Source organism: Xylona heveae, assembly GCF_001619985.1.
Source record: "Xylona heveae TC161 unplaced genomic scaffold L228scaffold_4, whole genome shotgun sequence".
Classification (NCBI taxonomy): Eukaryota; Fungi; Ascomycota; class Xylonomycetes; order Xylonales; family Xylonaceae; genus Xylona; species Xylona heveae.
In genome coordinates, this window is record NW_017264196.1 from 2,203,077 (window position 1) to 2,222,929 (window position 19,853).

General features: G+C 47.5%; 8 protein-coding genes across 8 annotated transcripts; 2 read left to right on the forward strand and 6 right to left on the reverse strand.

Annotated features, from left to right (window-relative positions):
• Window positions 1-4,238: 4,238 nt before the first annotated feature.
• L228DRAFT_125308 (hypothetical protein) lies at window positions 4,239-4,976 on the reverse strand. The gene is made up of 2 exons (XM_018329042.1): window positions 4,609-4,976; window positions 4,239-4,561 (listed from the first exon to the last, which is right to left on the reverse strand). The coding sequence occupies exons 1-2, from the start codon at window positions 4,883-4,885 to the stop codon at window positions 4,371-4,373; spliced, it is 468 nt and encodes a 155-aa protein (XP_018189408.1). The 5' UTR covers window positions 4,886-4,976; the 3' UTR covers window positions 4,239-4,370.
• Window positions 4,977-6,482: 1,506 nt separating this feature from the next.
• L228DRAFT_267814 (CCCH zinc finger protein) lies at window positions 6,483-8,185 on the reverse strand (the record flags this gene model as incomplete). Its single annotated transcript, XM_018335034.1, has 6 exons — window positions 6,483-7,072; window positions 7,190-7,245; window positions 7,297-7,408; window positions 7,473-7,943; window positions 7,998-8,084; window positions 8,140-8,185. 6 exons carry the CDS (start codon window positions 8,183-8,185, stop codon window positions 6,483-6,485), a joined length of 1,362 nt encoding a protein of 453 aa, XP_018189409.1.
• Window positions 8,186-8,527: 342 nt separating this feature from the next.
• Window positions 8,528-10,239, reverse strand: L228DRAFT_246706 (hypothetical protein). The gene is made up of 4 exons (XM_018332481.1): window positions 9,819-10,239; window positions 9,493-9,751; window positions 9,217-9,428; window positions 8,528-9,160 (listed from the first exon to the last, which is right to left on the reverse strand). Exons 1-4 carry the CDS (start codon window positions 10,089-10,091, stop codon window positions 8,768-8,770), a joined length of 1,137 nt encoding a protein of 378 aa, XP_018189410.1. The 5' UTR covers window positions 10,092-10,239; the 3' UTR covers window positions 8,528-8,767.
• Window positions 10,240-10,371: 132 nt separating this feature from the next.
• Window positions 10,372-12,096, forward strand: L228DRAFT_229552 (hypothetical protein). The gene is made up of 2 exons (XM_018330508.1): window positions 10,372-11,681; window positions 11,737-12,096. The coding sequence occupies exons 1-2, from the start codon at window positions 10,446-10,448 to the stop codon at window positions 11,764-11,766; spliced, it is 1,266 nt and encodes a 421-aa protein (XP_018189411.1). The 5' UTR covers window positions 10,372-10,445; the 3' UTR covers window positions 11,767-12,096.
• Window positions 11,907-13,414, reverse strand: L228DRAFT_246709 (TGF beta-inducible nuclear protein-like protein 1). Its single transcript, XM_018332482.1, has 6 exons — window positions 13,303-13,414; window positions 13,221-13,231; window positions 13,126-13,161; window positions 12,640-13,058; window positions 12,243-12,543; window positions 11,907-12,188 (listed from the first exon to the last, which is right to left on the reverse strand). The coding sequence occupies exons 1-6, from the start codon at window positions 13,303-13,305 to the stop codon at window positions 12,173-12,175; spliced, it is 786 nt and encodes a 261-aa protein (XP_018189412.1). The 5' UTR covers window positions 13,306-13,414; the 3' UTR covers window positions 11,907-12,172.
• Window positions 13,415-13,598: 184 nt separating this feature from the next.
• On the forward strand, window positions 13,599-14,722 carry L228DRAFT_282536 (putative aconitate hydratase). Its single transcript, XM_018336011.1, has one exon. It carries the CDS (start codon window positions 13,690-13,692, stop codon window positions 14,377-14,379), a length of 690 nt encoding a protein of 229 aa, XP_018189413.1. The 5' UTR covers window positions 13,599-13,689; the 3' UTR covers window positions 14,380-14,722.
• On the reverse strand, window positions 14,675-17,728 carry L228DRAFT_125401 (kinase-like protein). Its single transcript, XM_018329043.1, has 2 exons — window positions 15,821-17,728; window positions 14,675-15,764 (listed from the first exon to the last, which is right to left on the reverse strand). Exons 1-2 carry the CDS (start codon window positions 17,570-17,572, stop codon window positions 14,970-14,972), a joined length of 2,547 nt encoding a protein of 848 aa, XP_018189414.1. The 5' UTR covers window positions 17,573-17,728; the 3' UTR covers window positions 14,675-14,969.
• Window positions 17,729-18,139: 411 nt separating this feature from the next.
• On the reverse strand, window positions 18,140-19,822 carry L228DRAFT_282538 (protein serine/threonine phosphatase 2C). The gene is made up of 2 exons (XM_018336012.1): window positions 18,878-19,822; window positions 18,140-18,825 (listed from the first exon to the last, which is right to left on the reverse strand). The coding sequence occupies exons 1-2, from the start codon at window positions 19,591-19,593 to the stop codon at window positions 18,258-18,260; spliced, it is 1,284 nt and encodes a 427-aa protein (XP_018189415.1). The 5' UTR covers window positions 19,594-19,822; the 3' UTR covers window positions 18,140-18,257.
• Between the last annotated feature and the right edge of the window lie 31 nt (window positions 19,823-19,853).

Below are 19,853 nucleotides of genomic sequence, written 5' to 3' on the forward strand. Positions count from 1 at the left end.
CACTCAAGCAGGGTATCAGGGCGCGGCTGCACGCGAACAGTCCCGGAGCATCTTATTCGATGCCTCCTCCCACGCCTGACAAACTGGGTACCGATGCAGATGATGAACCAGGGCCCAATGAGCAAAAGAGTGTGATGGGTTGGGAGCGGGCGCTCCTGGCCGTGCGTGGAGCAGGGCCCGGATGCTCTAGGGCGTGTAGTGGCTGCTTTACCCGTGCGGGTCATGCATCGCTCCCGAGCGTCACTGACGAGTCCCGAGAAAAAAACAGTGGTATTCACGATTTTGCATGAGGCCAATGCCAGTAATGATGAGACCGTTGGGCGAGAATGAGGAATTCATCAGCCGTCCGTCTTGTTTCGCACGGCTTGCCCTGGCGAGAAGAAAATAGGCGAAGGTATCAAATAGAAAAAGGTTGATGCCATATGGGAGCCGTGTTTTGGGGGAAGCGGGGGGGTTTTTTCTCAAGCGGGAGAAGTATGATGGGTATCGGGGGGAGGCAAGGCGTCACATCGTATCGTTGGCCCCCTGTAGCAAGTATCGCAAGTAGATGTGTTTGTAGTGGTCATCCTTCTCTCACTGGCATCGACCGATCGATCATCCATTCCCTCTTCAACCTCATCATCGAATGGTTGATGAAAGGACGGAGGACCCATTGTTTCTTCCACCGATGTGCGGCCCTCCTCACTAAAGATCCGAGAGACTTGGTCAGACGTTGTTTGACAGCGGCCCGAAACAGGAGAAGTGAGCGGGTCGCTAAGAAAAGAGAGAGACATGAGACGAGCTAGACTTTGGTATGTGTACGCAGAGTAACAGGTACTGTACCAATGTACGAAGGTACAGTATGACAATTTCAATCAAGGTGGCCAAGGTGTGGGATTCTTGCGGGAACAACCGTGCGGGAGGTGAGAAAACATGGTGATGGTGGGAGGGAAAGACTCTCAGATGCCGAAGCACAGAGTACGGAGTAGGCACAAGTGAGGAGGGTATAGCAGCACAATAATTATGAGCGACAGATAGAATAGCACCTTCCTTGGCTGCAAGAATATTCTCCGTACCTTCCCATAATAGGTATCAAAAGGGACTAAAAGCAAGAGAAAAAGAGAAGAAAGCACAAGCGAGCGAATAGTAACTTGTTAGGAGAAGAAAAACAGCAGTCAAGGCGTCACGCCCACATCGGTTTTCCGTAGCGATCTTGGATAGGCGCTTGGTCCGTGTGCTTGTGTAGGTAGGTATGTGTGTGTGCACACATTCCCAAGCAGTCATAAGCAGGGTGATGCATCTGTGCTCTTTTCATATGTTGAGCACATAAACTCTCCTTGGAAGCAATAGCAGCAGGGTCAAATGCCCAAAGCAGAAGACACCGGTGAAGAAGAAGACGATGAAGGATTGTTTGGCCTTTGGAACCTGGGGTCTTCTTTCTTGTCATAGCACTGAGAATTCAATCTATCGCTTCAAAGATACAGAACAGTGTCAATAGACCATTCGGTTAATGTTGCCCGGTCAGTTCCGCGGTATATTCACGCGCCCTGCTGGATTGGGCTGTCGCTGTCTGTCTCTCGTGGTTTCGGATCATGCTGCTCGGAGATCAACCAGGGTTTTTGGTTGGACCCCACAGGTTGCCATGGTATAGTCTGTACAAGTGAAGGGTTGAGGTTGTGCCAAGGTATCTGATACTAATGCTCTGACGGGTAAAGTACGATGACGATACTTCTCGTCTCCAAACGATGACCCGTTTGGAGCCATGGGTGGACAGGACGCTCCGTTGGGCGATCTCAAAAGACGAGAGGGAAGGGGGATTTTCTCCTGGTCTCGTTCCACTTGGTGGCACCGCACCGTCCGACTAGCCAGACTGACACTGACACTACGGTGGAGTTTGACGATTATACTGCCAGTAGGGGTAACAAGGACAGTTGCTCCGTTCTTCCCTCTCCAATCTGTAAAGGCCTTCCCTCGCTCCCCTGCGCGGACCGCCCCGCTTGGCCTCTTCTCACGTTAACTACGGAGTAGAGGTCATCACTAAATCTGGTGCAATACGGGTAGCGCCCAAAGGAAACTGCACTGCGACGGCCACCCCGAGTCGTCATTCCTCACCGAGGAGAAATCCGAATTATAGTTAACCGCGCTTCGCAAGAATCTCCGTAGTGTACAGCACAAATGCAGTGGCTGGTCGCTGGTAGACATGAGCTTCGGTGCTTTCTCAATAGCCGTACTCCGTATATCCTTGAAAACACGGCAATGAGAAAGAAGTTGCCGTAGAATGGACATTCGGTCGAATTCGGGTTAATGTCAACATAGTCTACGCCAAAAGGCTCAATACCACATATCGTGACGAATCCTGAATCCATCACCATCACCACCACCTATTCATTCATTCATCCACCCACTTACTATGAGCAAACCTTCGATTTGGCTCCTGGCCACTGAGGAAGCTCGGGGCCTCTCAGGAGGGCTCGATCCACAGATTCGGAGAAGTCACCGAAAGTCCTCGTGATTCACATGCATCCTTCGAGGGCTCGCCTCCCCTTGCCTTTGCATGGCCTCTCATCGTCTTTGTTCGGCTTCGGCAAAGATCTTCCCCCCCCCCCTCCCCCATTTCCCTCGTCTGCCACTCTTCCCTCGTCTCCTAAATCGTCGATGGAAAAGGCTGAGAGCGCCGCCGTACAAGCTCCAGCCCACCATCTTACAAATAATATTTTACTCTTTGCTCCACGGCGCATAGTGATGCCGGAGCTGTCAAGCTCTTACTGACCCATTTTTCATAGCAGGAAGATCGTGTCTCTTTTCGTCAGTATATTATAATACAGTTCAAGTAATGCACAAAATGTGCATGCCGCACATTTTGTGTTGCACCGGTCTCTTGTGGTTCTCGTACGCAAACTGCAGCCTCTGAACCTCTTTTGAAACATGCGTAACCAAAGCAATCAACAATGAATAATGTAAAAATAGTGAAGATCTGGGAAGTTGTTTCCAATGTGCTCTCTGTGCTCCGTACTTCATACTTTCACAACAGAGTCCCTGGTGGTACCAAAGCAATGAGGGCGACCTGCTTGTGGCACCCTATTCCTTCACCGCCTCTGGGTCCAAAGAGCCACCAGCCTCAGCATCAGAGAGAATGAGAAGTGGGAAGAGACAAGATCGGATGGAGAAACTTGGTTGTCAGTTATGAGTAATAATAGAGATAATTGCCATCTCGATCTAGGAACTTGTTCTGATGGAGCATCTGACGTGCGCCCGTATCTTGGTTCAGGCTATGGTAAGAGCAAAGGTGTTGGACCGATCAAGCTGCCCAAGCATGACCGAAGCTCACTACCATCCCACCATTCCTACTGACGAAAACAGTGTGAGCTCGAGCTCCCGTACTTCCGGGAGTTGTCCGTATTTCCTTTGAGATGCTCACAGTATGACTGCTACTGAAGCAGAGAAGCAATCGACATACATTTTAGTCGGACGTGTCTCTGGAGAAAATTCGTAAGCCATATCGCTACTGCAAGATCTAGGCATTGTATTATTCGCCGTGTTTAGCATTTAGCCCCATTTGTCGTAGAAATGGTACGTAAAATTTTGCGGATCTTGCAAACAAACAACGGAGCAAATCAGAAACAAATGACAAAAGTCTTCTCATATCAAAAGGAAAGACTACATGGTCTCCTCCGGAGACACTTCACCTATTCAGGCAAGAGAAGGTCCGGGATGAGGGTTATGTGACTTTCCATTTCCCCGATTCGTATTGCATAAGAGCTCCATTAGCAAGTAAATATGAAGATCGTAGCCAGTCGAAACACCACATGGAGCCGTGAATTGATTTGCCGGCGGTTAGTGCGCGGTCCACTAAATCGACCGTGTGAACTATGCCGGCACGACTGCGGGTCTGTCTTGGACTTCTTATCGATAGCGAGTCAGCCGCCGCCATTTGACGGCTCCGACTTGCCAGAAAGGCACCTAAGTTGGAAGCCTCGTTGTCATTATTATTCATCTCGGTTGTACTATGAATCAACTTATCCAGAGTATTCGGCATCGGCGCTCCAATCGAATATAGCATGGGACCGACGACATTTAGCCCTCAGATGCTGCGGTAACTGCCGGTTGCCAACTTGTTGGCAAGTATGATGCCAAAGGTAAGAATGTATCGAAGGCGCTGTTCGAACCAGAAATGAAGACCAAAAAAAAAGACTTGCAAGACAACATTGCCCGATATCGATAGCCTATCGTGTTGCTTAAGCCACAAACGAAGAGAAGCCGCCGTGCCAGACGCCAACGTTTGAGCGCGATTGAAGCATATACCGCTCATTTGTTTTTCCTCTGCCGATCTGGGAAGCAGCTGCCGAAGCTAGACGGCCACTGTGCAATCTTGCTATACACTGCCAGCTAATTTAGTATTTTCGGGGAAAGCGCTGCATTCTCATTGGTATATTTGTTTCTATCATGAAACAAATGGCCGTTCTCTCCCCGTGTCCCGTGGGCGCACCATAGTGCCCATGACGAAAGACCAAGGCAACGGCGACTGGACTGCTCATTTGTTGCGAGTGAAGGTTAAAACTACGATATCGCGTGCTAAATCGTACTAGCCGGTATAAACACTTCTGCCCAACCGTATTATGGAAGGTTTACCTAAAGTAGAATCTTTTGTAGAGAGATGCCTAAACAAGCATGTTGCCCTGGTCGCTGCTGCCACTATGCCCGGAACGATTCCCGGTTCGTCCATAAACTTAGCTGAGGGAGGTGTTGGGTGCGATGAAGCAGAAGCCGGAGTGAAAAGACCGTGAGTAACGAGATTCATAGATCTGAACATATATGGAACGCATCTTCTTCCCGCTGAGCTCGTGGCTAGCTGGAAGCCTGGTTGGCGGTTGGGACGAGCGTGGGGAAAGGAGTGACAGGGCGGCATCCCGTTCTGGTCATCGTGCGTGGTGTTCCTGCTTTTTCATGTTCACGAAGTTGCTGTACTGGTACTTAGATTGTCATTTTCTCCCAGAAGCAAAATTGCTTCAGCTGCGTAGGTAAAGTACCGTTGGAGAAATTGGATGAACCTAAACATTGCTGAAAGTACTGACGCTTCATGTGGTACGAGAACAACACACAGACCTCTTTTGAGCCGCTGAATGGAGGAATCACGCTCCCCAACCCTCCACCGTTCACACAACCACCAACGCTCCAGCATCAAAGGAGCATGAACAGTTGACAGGTGCTGATTCATGACAAGCATTAAAAGAGGCGGCAGCCACACGAATTCTCACCGATGCGAATAACAGTAATAATAACTGCCCAATGCAAGCATGCGATGAAGCCATCCCATGTGCTTCATACATCAGCCTCACTTTCTGGAAGCAATATCCGTGTGCTTCATGCCCAAGTTGCAAAATGAACTGGACTTGGCTAGTCTTCTCTTTCGATCCTCAGCCCATCCTCTGGTAATTTCGCATGTGGCTGTTTGACTGCTCTTCATGACCAGAGGGACGTCAATCTCCTTGTACTTTTCCCCTCTTTTTATGCCGTCATGCTCTCTTCTCTTCCCAACCGAGGCTGTAAGTCGTAAATTGAAGTAAACCACGCAATGTTGGACTTGCCTCTTTCGGCATAATCTTTTCTCTGGCACCGAGTTCAAGTGCTGTCATCCCTTCAAGCGTTGAGAAGACCAGGTGCAATCGCATTTCAAATGGCGGCAGTAAAGCCAGTCAGAGAATAAAAAACCCCGATCAAATGGACTAATTTTACTTTTGTATGTCTGTGTATATACGCTAGCATATCAGATTTATATCACTTTTATTTGAGAAACAGATGTCAAGAACTGTGCAAAGGCTGTTTATACTGAGAAAAAGCATTATGAACGTTTCTATAGTAGTACCATCACCTTCATACAGAACTTACCTTATGTTGCAGACATATTTATATGCTCACAGGAAAGGATATTGGTTTCAAATAGAATAGGTCAATAAAAATAGTACATTTATTCAATATCTACGGTCGATCTGCAACAACCACAGAAATCCATCGTTATTTCTTTTCTTTTTTTTTTTCCAATTGCTCTCTTTCCATCTCTTTTCATTTCTTCCACTTGATTCAAGTCAAGACCAAATGTCCATGCTGCCTCTTCTTCCTATGCTTGCTTTATTGCTCTTGAAACCTCCACGCCGTGAGGCTTAGATGTTCGCTATTTGATTCCTCATTAGAGGAAATTGAAGGGTTTTCAGCTCAGTAAAGAGTCAAGTCTCTACCCCACGCAACCCTTGCAATGCTGAGTATTCAAAATACTAATCATGGTATCTTCGCGAAGAAACTGTATACTGAACCACAGCAAGAAACGTACACACGCTACCCTTTATGCGCTTATGATCATGCATAGCGTTCGGGCAAAGATGGTAAGTAGAAAGGGCGTCTGTCAAAGTGAGGCAGCCAAAATCCTGACTAATTAGCAACTCACAATTATGCATGCAGATATCAAATTAAAATGTCTGGGGTTTTCTGGGAGTGGGAGCGGCCACTCCTTAGAAATGGATAAAGTCTTTCTGCCGGGAGACGTCTGCGTTATCAGGTTGGCCAGTTGCATATTGGGTCAAGTCCTCCTCTTCAAATGTGTCGGAATCGACATCATCGCTGTCTATTTCGTCGTAGTCTTCTTCTTCGCTAGACAGATCGCTTTCTTCATCTGAAGACGAATGCTTGCCATCAGCAGCTTCCGCTGACTTGGCAGTGGCTTTTCGAATCTGTCCTGCTCGGTCGATATGAGGAAGACGGCACTTCTTGTTGCGGCAGCTACCAGTATTTGCATAATCTGGGCACTCATGCACGTGACGTTCAGGGCAATTAATGCCCTTATCGCAATATCCTAAAGTAGCAAATGCGCGACACACAGGCGCTCCAGGATTGACACGAACATGGGCATAGCGGCAATTGGGATTGGAGCACTTCCCTCGAAGAAAATGCAAGCAAGTGGGAACCCGCTTGGGGGTAGGTTCATGAGAAAGGTCACAAGCCTCCCCAGCGAGACAATTGCCTGTCTGGAGAAACTCTTTGCAAATAGCAACCTTATTTGGATCGTGAACGAATGGACATAGCGGTCCTTTCAAGCATGAGCCTAACCAATCAAGAAAGGTTTAAAAGTCAGTACTCCGGCCAGGTTTCAGAAAAGAAATTCAGGAAAACAAAACGCCATGATGGGTGTTTTATCGGAAGATAGATTGGAAGAGGATACCCGTTGTCGCAAAGCGCTTGCAGAGTTCGGAGCGCTTCTTTACTGTTCCATGTTTTCTAGAGCAAACGTCAGTATCAGGCACCAAGGTCGAGAGGGACCGCGCTCACCGCTTAGCTTTAACGATGCCTGAACGGTAAAGATTGCCATTTTTGCTTCGAAAAAACATAACGCCACCGATTTTGGTCGACTTGGGAGTCGCACGCGCTGAATTCGGATCGTCTTAAACTTGTCGGCATCTTTCAAATCGACACGTTACGGCTAATAGTTGGGTAAGATCACGCACCTGAAACTCGAGTGAGCTTGCTGCCTCCGTCCGCAACACGGAAATGAATATCGTTTATCGTAATCTCATGGACTGAAGCCGAGCTAGGAACGCTGACCGAAGGAGAGGACTGGACATTTTGAGTAGCAAGCTTCTGGAGATGCCTCGTGAGTTTGAATTTCTCTCTCTCATCCCGCTGCTTTGCTTTCAATTTTCGGGTCTCCTCGATCGCTTTCGCTCTCGCCTGCGTTTCTTTATCATAGATGGAAGTATTGATGAGCTGCATGTGGCGATCTCTCTTAGCAATCCAGCCACCCGGCGTCCCAGTCTCATTTGGACCAGGAGTCACCGGGCTTGAAGTGCCTGACTCATGCCCATTGTTATTCAACACAAGAGTCCGGTTCCTGTGAGTATGAGAATACCCTCCTCTCCCATGCGGCCGTCCGTACGAAGTCCCGCGATACGGTCGCGATGTGGTGCTCGTCCTGTAATCTTTTACGTTTATTAGTGGGTGGCGCAGGGTGTAATCTAGTGCACGTATTATACCAGTACTCGCAGGTCGACTATAGGGATGCGATCTGTGACTGAGATGAGAGGAAGAATCCTGCTGAGCCTTGTGACGATTTATATGGCCTGAGTAGGCGATTAGATAGCTTTGACAACGACGGGATATACGAGGAGACGGTACCGGCAAGCTGGCTGATTTTTGCCAGCAAATCTTTGTCTTCTGACATTTCTGCGGCTCAATCTTAAAAGCAGCCTCTGTTGAGTGATGATCAATATTCGAGTTACGGTCTGGGAAAAATAACGGATGGTGAGGAGGAATAGATGTGAAAAAGAAGGAGCTTGAGCGTGAAGTCGCGCATGTTCCATAAACGTAACGGAAGTTGCCGAGGAGGACAAGTGCCTCGCTGTGAGTGAGCTCTAGCAAAAGCCTCATGACATCTACCACTTGAGCACCACATTCCACCAAAAATCAGTAACAATATTATTGTGGATGTGGTGATTTACTGTGGGAACAAGGACTTTGAATTAAGCAAAAGAAGGGATTAATTTATTTTTTCTAGCAGAATATTGAGATATCTTCATTAAAATCCCAAAGTGCTTTGGTTTAGATTTGTACAGCAGCAGCCTCTGCCGCAAACTTCAATTAAAGCTGTGTCTATATTCATTGCAAAGAAAAATCATCCGGCCCACTTATGGATTTAGCCGTTTCCCCCATATCCATGGACTATTGTTTTCAATGTCCGAGCTTCGCCAAAACGCCATCCGAGAGCAATGAATAATTCAGAAACACCAAAACATGCAGCTCCCAGTCAAGGAAGAACGTCTTCCATTTTTATATTTTCATCATCATCCTCATCACCAACGTCTCCCTCGTCCATATCAGAGCCCCCTTCAAATCCTGCATCGGGAGCAATCTCGTTCTTGACATTAGTGTACGATTCGGCATTAGCATATGTGCTTTCTTTTGCCTCTGGCTTCAACGTCCATGTCATAGCAAAAGGGCCTTGTCTGACAAGCATGGCAACTTTTTCTAAAGTTTGCTTAAGATAGGCCTCTGGTTGATTGAGCTCAGCTCTAAGTGACCGAATAGACCAGTAGTTGTACCTCTGGAAGCAACGGTAAATGAGATCCAGAAGTTCGTTTTGAGGAATGCGAGCAGCTTTTTGCTCTTGCGCCCTTGCCTTCTGAGGGCCGGTAGTTTTCTACGCGCGTTAATGATTTCCTCAGTTTGCCTGAAATGACAGATATCAAAACTTACGATAAATCCACCGAAATTGCCTGCTGCGCCAAGGGTTCCGGGCTGCAGCAAATTGCCTCCATGAGCTCCAACATTTCCTGAAAGGAATTTAGTCTCTCTCTTCGGCTTGGTCTTTTCTAACGTCCAGCGCTCCATGATGTTTCTGGACTCTTCGTTCTCCACCGGAAGACAGTTGACTTCGTGTTGCACCTGACCAACCATGGCAGTTTGCTCTATACGATATATTAGTAAGTGGCTGGACGGAAAGAAGAGGCATAAGCAGTCTGTGAGACATACTCGGAATAGCTTTTCGATAATATGGCTCCCATCGCTTCCCACGATCCTTGCCGTATCTCCTGTCGTGCGTTTCAGGCCTTGATGATGGTGGCAACCTGTCCCCAACCGGTCTGCCACTTCGCACCTTTGATGCATATCCAGGTAGATCCTTTTCGGTAAAAACGTATGTATTTGCAGGGCTTTCATTGGTGATCCGAAGATTGTACTCCTTTGGCACGTCGCGGTTCTGTTCGAGCTCAGATGATAACAGCAAGCTCAGCTGCAGCAAGCAATCCGGTCAGTCCGGCGCATCAAAATGATATGATAAACCTCTTTGATTTGCCTACCCTGTTGACATGTTGTTGCGTTCCTTCCAATCTCACAGTGCCTATCTGAATCTCTTCGTCATCGCCAATGTTAGACCAATTCTCCCACAGAATCTTCGGTATCCGCATCAGCCACACAGGATTTCCGGCATGTGAAAAGTCCAAATCGCCTGCATCCTCATAGATGTCCTCGTCTTCAAACGCAACTGGTGATTGTTCAGCGGAGTCTGGGTCGGGCTTGATTCGAGGCTCGACTCCCGGTTCGGTCTTCACGGTAACTCCATTGGTAGCCATGTTCCCAGGCTTCGTCAAATATGGCTCTCAATAATGTAGCCCACGATTGTCGAGACTTTCGCTGCTTCTGCTTCCAAAGCAGATTCGATGGCGATCTGCGCTCACTATCCGATGGGCCCCTGTCGCAACGCTGATGAAACTGTTTTGTCTCAGCCGTTGAAGAGCCGCTGACGTTTAGTTAGGTTCTCCCGTATGCACTACTCACGGATCGTTACCCGGATAGTCTGACTATCGATAATACCTACCCTATACTTAGAGCTTCAGCTTCCCAAGAGATAAATATCAAGAAGCTCTCAATTTCAGGGAGGCCGATGACCGACGAAGCGGCTTCAGTGGAACTGTATTGCAAGCAGAATGGCTTCAACAGACATTCTAACAGCTTTGGCAGAGCTTGAATCAAGCCCTCAACCGCAACACAACAAAGCATCTGGCTATAACGAACTACTTCAGAAGATCGTAAACGGCCCGTCAGCGCAGCTTTCCGCAAACCTCATTGCATTTCTCGACTCAATACTTGGAGAAACCGTCGGTGTAGTTGTTTCTAGACAATTATTAATTTCATTGGTTCTCGTTCTTAAGGATCTACCAAGCGCCGAAGTCAAAATAGAAGTCTGCCAGCATGCTCTCCAAGCTCTACAACCCCGGGTCGTTTCATTCGAGGAGCAAGACGCAGCTATAAGGGAGATTGTGGCGGATGCATACGAGCAACAAGAGGACTACACTTCAGCAGCAAAGGCGCTGCAAGGCATCCAGCTTGATTCCTCTCAACGAATGATATCAGACACAGCCAAAGTCAAGCTCTGGATCAGAATCGTGCGTCTCTTTCTCGAAGAAGATGACACAACCAGTGCCGAGACATACCTTAATCGAGCAAAGACTCTACTCTACAAGGTCGAGGATCAGGAGATTAGATTGATGTTTCAGCTTTCGCAGGCTAGAATTCTTGACGCTGGCCGTAAATTTCTCGACGCATGCCGAATTTACCATGAGTTCAGCTTCTCTCTAATTATCGCCGAGGAAGAGAAGATGCGCGCCCTCTCTGCTGCAATTATCTGTGCTGTCCTTGGTCCCGCTGGCCCTCAAAGATCTCGGATACTGTCCCAGTTGTATCGAGACGAGCGAGCGTCGCAGGTTGAGGAATTCGGCATCCTGGAGAAGATGTTCCTGGACCGCTTACTATCACCTGCTGAGGTTAAGCAATTTGCAGATAAACTCGCACCACATCAGCTAGCACAGACGGCGGACGGATCAACAGTTCTTACCAAGGCGGTCATTGAGCATAACCTGCTGGGGGCTTCAAGATTGTATAGTAACATTGGAATGGAAGATCTTGGCGGGCTGCTTGGATTGGAGGGAGAAAAGGCCGGAGAGTACGCCGCCGCGATGATTGAGCAAGGGCGCCTAGCAGGAAGGATTGATCAGATTGATCGCTTGATCTACTTTGATGGTGGTGAGGGAAGTGGAGAAAGAACAAGCGCAGGGCAGGCGGATAGAATTGTGGGTAATGAGTTACGAAAATGGGACGCCAACGTGCGGGGTCTCACTGAAGAGGTGGAAAAGGTCACCACGTTGATTCAAAATCATTACCCGGTAAGTCAAGTTCATATTCTATGAAGTTTGTGTCAAATCACTAAATGTTGAACAGGACTTCGTTGCAGCAAATCTTGTCCATTGACGTTAATCTACGCCTATAATAATAGTGTTGTGCAAAACAACCTCATGAAGTCTAGAACGCATCTTCAAACGACCTAAGGAGTTATTTGGTATTTGTTTATTCGAAGTCTCACGCCTCGAGCGCATTATAACAGGAAGCCATGTCTCAGTTAGCGAACGTTTTCTTTCTAAAACAGTCACGGTCAGCCTCTAGTGACCATCATACAATCTGTTTAATGAAAAGCCATCATGTTATTTGTCTTTACTTGAACCATGAGAAAGAAGAATCAAAGCACATATTTTGATTGTCAAAGCATTTCGAATCTACTATGCTTCCCTAATATCTAAACGTAATGCCTCCTACAGGCCCTTTGAAAACACCAAGAACGCCTCGGTAGTGACAAGATAATCTCATGAGTGCCAGGAAATTAAACAAGGAGAACCCTATAACAGAATTATCAGTTAAAAGTTCATAGACTTTGGTAGCACAACACTTACGCATTCACACAGCCATCATTTTCAGGGTTGTTGGTAACCTGAGCCCATCTACCCCAGACGACCTTTCCTCCGGCAGTGACCAGACCCAACTCGCTGACGTTCACCTCAAGGATGGTACCCTTGGTCAACACACCAAGTTGTGTGTACATGGGATTTTGAGGGTTCTTTTTAACAGAGATGATGGGGAGCTGGACAGTGACACCGAGCTCAGGGTGTGTGACATTGGCCTTCTTGTAACGGAGACCCATGGGACGGATGAAGCGCTCATACTTAACGGGTCGTCGGGTGAAGTCAGGGCCAACTGCGCAACGCATTTCAGTCAGTTATTGTTTCGCTCTCTTTTCCCGGGATGACTCCAACTCTACTCATCCACTGAAAGGGAATCAGGAAAACATACCGAAAGTCGGCTTCGTGATCATTCTCTTCCAGCCCTTCTTGGCAGTCTTCTTGCCCGTCTTAACAACCTTAAACATCTCCTCCTCAGAAATACCCCGGACTTTCGGCAGAGGAACGCTGAATTTGGCCGCCTTTTCCGCACGCTTGTTCTTGATTGCGCTCGACAGAGCCTTGGCTTGCGTCGGCTGAGATCGGTCAAGCAAGTACTGCGGCAAAGGAGTCGATGAGGGTTCCGAGGGCTGAGATGACTTGACATTGCGCTCTTCGTGGGCCTTGATCTGCTTCTTCATCTGGATCTTCTCGGCATGACGCTTCTTCTGGTACAGCTTGGCTCTCAAGCCGTGCAGTTTCTGGGCATCCTGCGACTGCTTGTGACCCTCACGGGCGAGCCGCTTGCGCTTCCGCTCCTCATAATCGAAGCTGAATGGTAAAAATCGTCAGCCCTTGCTAAAGATCCACATCTTCCTCGGATCAAAGAGTATCATACCGTCTACCGTGCTGCTTCGTCCACCGCTCAATATACCTAACAGGATTTGTCAGTTTTCATGGTTCTACTCGAATGGCTGGGGAGAGGCGACGAACTCGTTCTGAGGCTGTTTTTCACAATTGATCATCAGTCATCTGCAGCATCTAACCAGAGGAAAAGGACAGAGAGAAAGCATACCATGTTGATCAGCTAATGATCAAATATCCTCTGGAATCTGAAAATATCGTGGTCAAACAGTGGCACACTGATTGACTACTGTCACAATCTCCAGAAACACCGTACTGGAGGCGAACAATTATTGTCGAGAGCGAAATCTTGGCGTTTCCTACGAACTTTTGCCATCCTTTCTGGGCTTAGCGCCATCAAACTTTCCCCGTCGGCGTAGCGCACTTTGAACTACCCGGTGAGCTATTCCAAAGTAGGCAATTCTAACTTTCAAGAGCCTCATCTTGAAGTTCCCCGAGAAGAAGCGCATCAACACCACGCACCGAGTCGATTCAATCATCCTCTCCTCACTCCTCACAACATCAGAGAGCAGGTGAGGCTAGAGCCAGCCTACCGAGAATGCTCTCTCGCACAATTAAACGGTCTGCCTTGGAAGGCCGATGGCTTTCGGCGCCGTCATCTGTTCTTCCTCCAGTCTTTCTCTTCCCTCAGCGCGCACGGCTGTTCAACTCTACCAGCTCAATTGTCGACGAGAATACTGTCCCGGAACCACTAAAGCGCAGCGGAATTTCGACCTCGGACGCAAAGAATACTGTGCCTCACACCCAAAAAGACGGAGCAACCTCTGCTTCTTCTTCGCCTCCTCTGCCGACTCCTACTTCTCATAATCCTTCGGTTCCGACAACACCAATTGCAGATTCTGTTCGGGAACTTCTTCCTCTACTCTCAGCACAAACTTCGCATTATGCCACCGTGCATATCCACGCTCGCCCTTACCTTATCACGGCCGGAGACACCCTCCGATTGCCGTTCCTCATGAAGGGCGTTCAGCCCGGCGACGTGTTGCGCCTGAACAGGGCGACAAATATTGGCAGCAGAGATTATACTCTCCAGGGTGCGCCATACATTGATGAGAGATTGTTCGAATGCCGCGCGCGAGTTGTCGGTACCGAATCTGAACCCTTGCGCATCAAAGAGAAGACAAAACGCAGACAGAGAAGGGTCAAGACTGTTAAGAGCAAGCATCGATTTACCATTTTGAAGATCAGCGATCTTAATGTGAAAACAGTGGAGGAGATTGAGGGCTAAACCAGTATGTATTTTTCTGCGGAGGGTTAGATGTCTATCAGTGGACCGCACAAGAGAAGCCGTGCAGCTCCCTTCATTTTGAAGGCTTCAATCCGAAAGAGAAAAGCACGAAATTCTGCCTTTGTATAAGATCCAGATTTGGTGGATACGGTTGTCTTAAGAAGCTACATCATGCGAGTCTGGAGGAGGATAAGGCACTTTATCCCAAAAACTTAGTGCTGCGGGGATACCATGATCATACCGATGTATCATTACTTGCATTCTATGTATTCTAATATTTCAAGTTTGAAAAATTTGCAGAGAGATTCATATTTTAGAACACTTTCTAACATGGAGCGTTATCGATGAAGTAAAACTTCAATGACAAGAAAATTCAGCTTTCTACAATGAAATACAGTGCCAACGCCTCTCAGAGATACCATACCAATGCCGCTGCCGCTATGCTAACTAAACAAACAAGAACAGATGAATGAACAGTGTGAGATGCGCTCAGAATCGCAAAAAAAGGATATATTATCTTGCATGGTTTGTAACGCCATCATTAAAAAGTGATGTAATAAGAATTCAAGTTGTGCCAAAGAATAGTGGTATTATTCTTCTTTTAGAGCTCGCTGGATTCTGGAAAAGAAACCAGCAGGCCAAGTCGCCAGCTCTGCTTCGTCTGGAACGCCAAACTTTTCGCAGTGATGCACAACGTTGGAAAGGATCCGTCCAAGAAGCTCCTGGCTCACAGGAATGGTGGCGTCTAGTTCAAGGTCAGGATGCAAAAATGGATCCCGTTCGCTGAGTAGTTGTGGTATGGTTGGTCGCTGGGTCTGATCTCGGTTCAAGCATCGTTTCAAGGTCTTAATCAAGCCGGAAGGGACACTTTCTCCCCCGACACCAGATGATGGAAATTCGATTTCAACATTGGGGTTAGGAATTGCCATAATCTGCTGTATTTGGTTTCGGATGTGCGCGAAAGGCGGGCGTCCGTACACCATCTTGTAGAGGATGCATCCAAGACTCCAGACATCGCTGGGCTTTCCCAATTTCATCATCCTCCCCATAGATGCCGGTAATCCATTCTTCGCATTTGAGTCGACAATGGCCTCTGGTGCCATGTAGTTAGGGGTGCCCACTTGTTGTTCTCGGTGGACGTTGACGGTGTTGTCTTGGATTGCATTGGCTATGCCGAAATCGATGATTTTTAGTCGGCCTTGTACCATCAAAAAATTGGCTGGTTTAAGATCAGAGTGGACGATATCGTAATCGTGAACCGCTTGGACACACTCTAGCATCTCCTTCCAGTAATGTCTGGTGAAGCTGATATCAAATTTCGCGTCGTCACAGTTCAAACGGCGGTTTAGTATTCTATCCAAATCGGATTCTCCCATCTCCATAAGCTGAATGGCTATTAGTGACTTGTAATTGATTGTCCCAAGATGGAAATAGAACATACCACACTCAGTGTCTGTTTCTCTTCATTTATCTCATAGTCGTACAGGCGAACCACTCTCTCGACGTTCTGGAGTTTTCTGAGCAGATCAATTTCGCCTTTGTATCCTAACACGGCAGTTTCATCCGCGTCCTCGAGAGATACCCTTTTCAGTGCAAAAATCTTATAGTTTTCAGCCATAACACGGTAAACCCTTGAGCTTCCACCACGCCCGATGCAGTCCAACCTCGTGAAAACCTTGCCATTTACAGAAACATGATTCTTTCTTTTCCTAGAAGTGGTTGTAGTGGCAGCACCTGCCGTGGCAGTTGCAGTTTCCAAGACGGACATTTTTGGGGGAGGCGGTGGCGCCGGCCGATGAGGGGTATTCTGATTTCGAGGCGCAAGCGCTTTGCGCTCGACCGAAATCGGTGCAGCTCGCTCAGCCAAATCATCCTGCTTTGGCTGTACTTTCTCAATACCATCAAGTAATTGGAAAGTCTGAGGTCTGTTACGTTTGAAGGTTGGTGGTGGTTCATTTTCTTGGTCCTGTCTCGACGGGATTGAAGGTGCAACTATCGGCATTTTCGGAACTTCCTCTGCGCGACTCGAAGACAAGGCAGAAGGCACAGATGGTTGCCTTAATTCAGGCTGTCCTTGGCTCTCCAAGATGAGCGGTCGTTCATCAACTGCTTCACTGTAAGGACTGCCGGTCGTGAATTTGACTTGGCTAAATTTTCCGTGGCGTATACCATTTCTTTCCATTTCAGGAGTCCCGGAACGGTTGAGAGGTTCTCCCTGTACGGTTTCGAAAGGGACTTCTGGAGCATTTTCACCGCTATCAAGATTTGATTCCCCAGCATGGGCTTCCTCCAGAGCGTCATGTTCCTCCTGGCTTCGAATCTGCTCTTCTTCACTCTGTCTTCTCCGGCCACCTCTTCGGGCGGGCCCACTCAGATATGATCCAGCCACCTTGCCGACCCTTTTAACTCTTATTGAACTTTGAATTCCAGGCTCTTCTCCTTGTCGCTGCCTTCCGAAAGAACTCGAGGCATGACGCAAGACGCTCGTCTGGGAGCCAGCACTATGCGGTTTGGAAGTAGTTGATGGGATATTCGAGGCATCCTCTGCATCTTCAGGAGGAGGATTGTCTGCTGATTCAACTTCTGTTGCAGGCTGTTTTGGGGAGCTTCCAGAGCGCCCCACGTTTGGTGATATTCTCACGGTTCGAAGTCGAGCCGCAGGGGTTACCATTTCCTGTGATGTTCCACCAAATGAAGAGGCCGATGCTAAGGGACTGGGCGATGTAGACGTCCTATGGCGAACGGTGGCAGATCCTGCTGAGCCGGCGCTGAGCCTGACTACTCTCGGGGGCGGGCTTCCCCGATGCTGACTCCAGGACGCGTATTTCGGGGACGGACTGCGAGGTCTCGATTGTAGCTGATGGTAGGGCGAAGGTTTTGCATCAGAGCCCTCCATGGCTGATGGTGACGATATGTCCACTTCAGATCCTCCCTCATTGAGAAGGGCCTTTGTCAATGCACTGAACTTCATCGGCTGTGGAATCTCGTCGTCTGAGCTTTCGTCCATAGAGAACCGATGCGACATCCTGGCATGTCCAGATGGCTTGGTCTCCGTTGAAGCAAAAACCGCAGGAGATTCAGTCCTCAAGTTTGAAGCTGAAATCCTGCGGTAAGGAAGAGCTTCTCGAAACGAAGGTCCTCCAGAGAGGGTCCCTTGGGAGGGAGAAATAATTGCTGGAGAAGCTGTAGCCATGACTTATCACTCTTTGAAGTCGGTCTCGATAACGGGAAATAAATATTCCTTTCAGCTGTAAATCCTTCCCATCTCTCGTAATCCTCATAAGACGGGTCGCGTCGACATCGAAGCAAACATTATCGTGAAAGTGTCGGTCACGTCAAGACGCGATGTTCGAAATGCGTACAACAGTATGACGGAAATTCAGCTGTGGTTGTAGCAGGTGTAGGTGACCAGGGGGGAGGATTGGCTAATGAAGCGAGTTGCCGAAACCTCCGTAAACACGCGGCGTCGTCCGTTGCTGGGCAACCGCTTCCTCAAAACAATACCTCTACCTTGAGTTAACTTCCATGTCATAACGCTTGAATTCCGAGTAGGCAAAGGGAATAAATTTGATCCAACTATTAATTTTATTGTTTGTTTCATGTTGATTTCTATATATAATGGGTGGCTAACAGAAGAAGTGTCATTTTTAGCCGTGAGAAAAATGTTTTCAAATAACGTAATAATAATGGTCCTTTTATAGATATTATATTTAAAAAAAAAAAAAAAAAAAAAAAAAGGAAATATATATTTGCATAGCATCGTGCCAAATAAAGATACATATGAATACAATATGTTAAAAAAAATATCTCTAAAAAAAAAGGAATATACATTGTCGAGATGTTTCCATGGATCCTATTCCAATCAAGGTTATTAAAACCTATTTACCTTCTTCGACTGCAATAGCCACAATGACACAAATATCGTCAATCTTTCCCCCATGATACTCTTCATGCGGAAAATGAATCTTCACTTCTCTTGCGAATGGTCCATCGACCTTAGTATTAAGGCTCGCCACTTTGGCATAATGGGTGACAACAGTGGCTATCAAAGCTTGGAGGTTATTCTCCTGCTGCTTTCCGATTCCTCCGGGCAGCGTGAGACGAGAAAAATCTGCTCCAACCTCTGTTCCATTGTCACCAGTTTTCCATGCCTCTAGAGCTGCCATATAGCGTGTAACTGTTCTGAGAATGTCCTGTGGAGTCACGTTATCCCACACACCGTCAGATGCGAAGATGAGCACGTCGCCATGCCTTATTTTATGCTGGGTCACGTCTGAATCTTTGGGTAGATCATGAAACCGTGAGCCGCCAAATAATTTCAGCTGAGCTAAAAGCTTTGGGGGAATCATGGACAATTGATATGGTGTATTGAACGCGTGGGTCTGCGGTGGAGAAGCATAATGGACAGCATTGAGTCTCAATTGGATAAACCCCGAGTCTCCAAGACTATTTTCCATGTCAGCCAGAGCGCCCATAACTGCCGAGTGCCATTACTCACTTTGCCACGTCTAAATTCCCATCTGGGCTTGCCACTGCTACACAAGCCGTGCTTCCACCGCCAAAGATAGATTTGTCATGTATTGTTTTTTGATACCCTTCATCCATCAGATCTAGGGCCTTTAGCTTTTTCAATCCTTGTGCTCCTTTGTGATTATACGCCGTACTGGCCATGTAGTCACAGAAAGCATGAGAAAATTCTGCTGGATCAATACCAGCATTAGTCCAACCTCCGACTCCATCCGCCACACCGAAGGCTACTCCTTCTGTATCTCCAACCCGACTAATAAAAAATGCATCTTGACCACTATCTGGTCGATTTTTCTTCTTTCTTTTGCCGCCGGTCCCATCAAAGGATGTCGACTGAATTCGATTGAAAGGGTTGTAGTTAAACAAGTTTTTGTCTGGATGATAAGGGCGGTCTTTTCCAGAATAAGCTGCCGCCACTCTAAAACTAAATTTGGAGTTGGATTGGACTCTAGGCGATGTCTTCAAGCCACGGCGGCAGGTTCGACACCATGAAAGGTCTGAAAGTGCGTACTGCGCAGAGTGGCGTTGACGAGAAGGACGAGCTTGGCTGTATGGCGAACGCGCCGATGTTGGAATTGAGTGATAAGTCGCTGTGAATAGACCTCCGTATATACTGCGCTTCGAGCTATTCAAGCTTGAAAGACGTGGAGACGACTTCGTTCGCAAGAACGCCGCACTGGGATTCATTCTCAAGGGGGGTGAGATATGGGATCGCGGAGCGGCAAGTAATGCTTCTTGGTAGGATCACCGTTGAATCTCCAATCAAAATATTTCAAATTAAGATCGCATGCTTTGATGAAAGAAATATGCAAAATTTCCAAGTAATCTCTGAATTGATTGGACAGTGGGGCTTTGTCGTATATCTCTGACGTTTAAATAGATTGTTTTTGTTGCCCAAGATTATCGCTGATACTTTCGCTATCGGCACGGACCGTAGGCAGAATCAA

Excerpts from the sequence above, each read along its gene's own strand:
- L228DRAFT_125308 (XM_018329042.1), bottom strand. The coding sequence starts at position 4,885 with ATGCCGCCCTGTCACTCCTTTCCCCACGCTCGTCCCAACCGCCAACCA. Across the intron at positions 4,562-4,608 it reads TACAAAAGATTCTACTTTAG|TACGATTTAGCACGCGATAT; the intron begins GTAAACCTTCCA and ends TATACCGGCTAG.
- L228DRAFT_246706 (XM_018332481.1), bottom strand. The coding sequence starts at position 10,091 with ATGGCTACCAATGGAGTTACCGTGAAGACCGAACCGGGAGTCGAGCCT. Across the intron at positions 9,752-9,818 it reads CGCAACAACATGTCAACAGG|CTGAGCTTGCTGTTATCATC; the intron begins GTAGGCAAATCA and ends TGCTTGCTGCAG. Across the intron at positions 9,429-9,492 it reads TTATCGAAAAGCTATTCCGA|AGCAAACTGCCATGGTTGGT; the intron begins GTATGTCTCACA and ends TATATCGTATAG.
- L228DRAFT_229552 (XM_018330508.1), top strand. The coding sequence starts at position 10,446 with ATGGCTTCAACAGACATTCTAACAGCTTTGGCAGAGCTTGAATCAAGC. Across the intron at positions 11,682-11,736 it reads TGATTCAAAATCATTACCCG|GACTTCGTTGCAGCAAATCT; the intron begins GTAAGTCAAGTT and ends AATGTTGAACAG.
- L228DRAFT_246709 (XM_018332482.1), bottom strand. Across the intron at positions 13,059-13,125 it reads ACGAAGCAGCACGGTAGACG|CTTCGATTATGAGGAGCGGA; the intron begins GTATGATACTCT and ends TTTACCATTCAG. Across the intron at positions 12,544-12,639 it reads GATCACGAAGCCGACTTTCG|TTGGCCCTGACTTCACCCGA; the intron begins GTATGTTTTCCT and ends TGCGTTGCGCAG.
- L228DRAFT_282536 (XM_018336011.1), top strand. The coding sequence starts at position 13,690 with ATGCTCTCTCGCACAATTAAACGGTCTGCCTTGGAAGGCCGATGGCTT.
- L228DRAFT_125401 (XM_018329043.1), bottom strand. The coding sequence starts at position 17,572 with ATGGCTACAGCTTCTCCAGCAATTATTTCTCCCTCCCAAGGGACCCTC. Across the intron at positions 15,765-15,820 it reads AGAAACAGACACTGAGTGTG|CTTATGGAGATGGGAGAATC; the intron begins GTATGTTCTATT and ends ATAGCCATTCAG.
- L228DRAFT_282538 (XM_018336012.1), bottom strand. The coding sequence starts at position 19,593 with ATGAATCCCAGTGCGGCGTTCTTGCGAACGAAGTCGTCTCCACGTCTT. Across the intron at positions 18,826-18,877 it reads GGGAATTTAGACGTGGCAAA|TCTTGGAGACTCGGGGTTTA; the intron begins GTGAGTAATGGC and ends CATGGAAAATAG.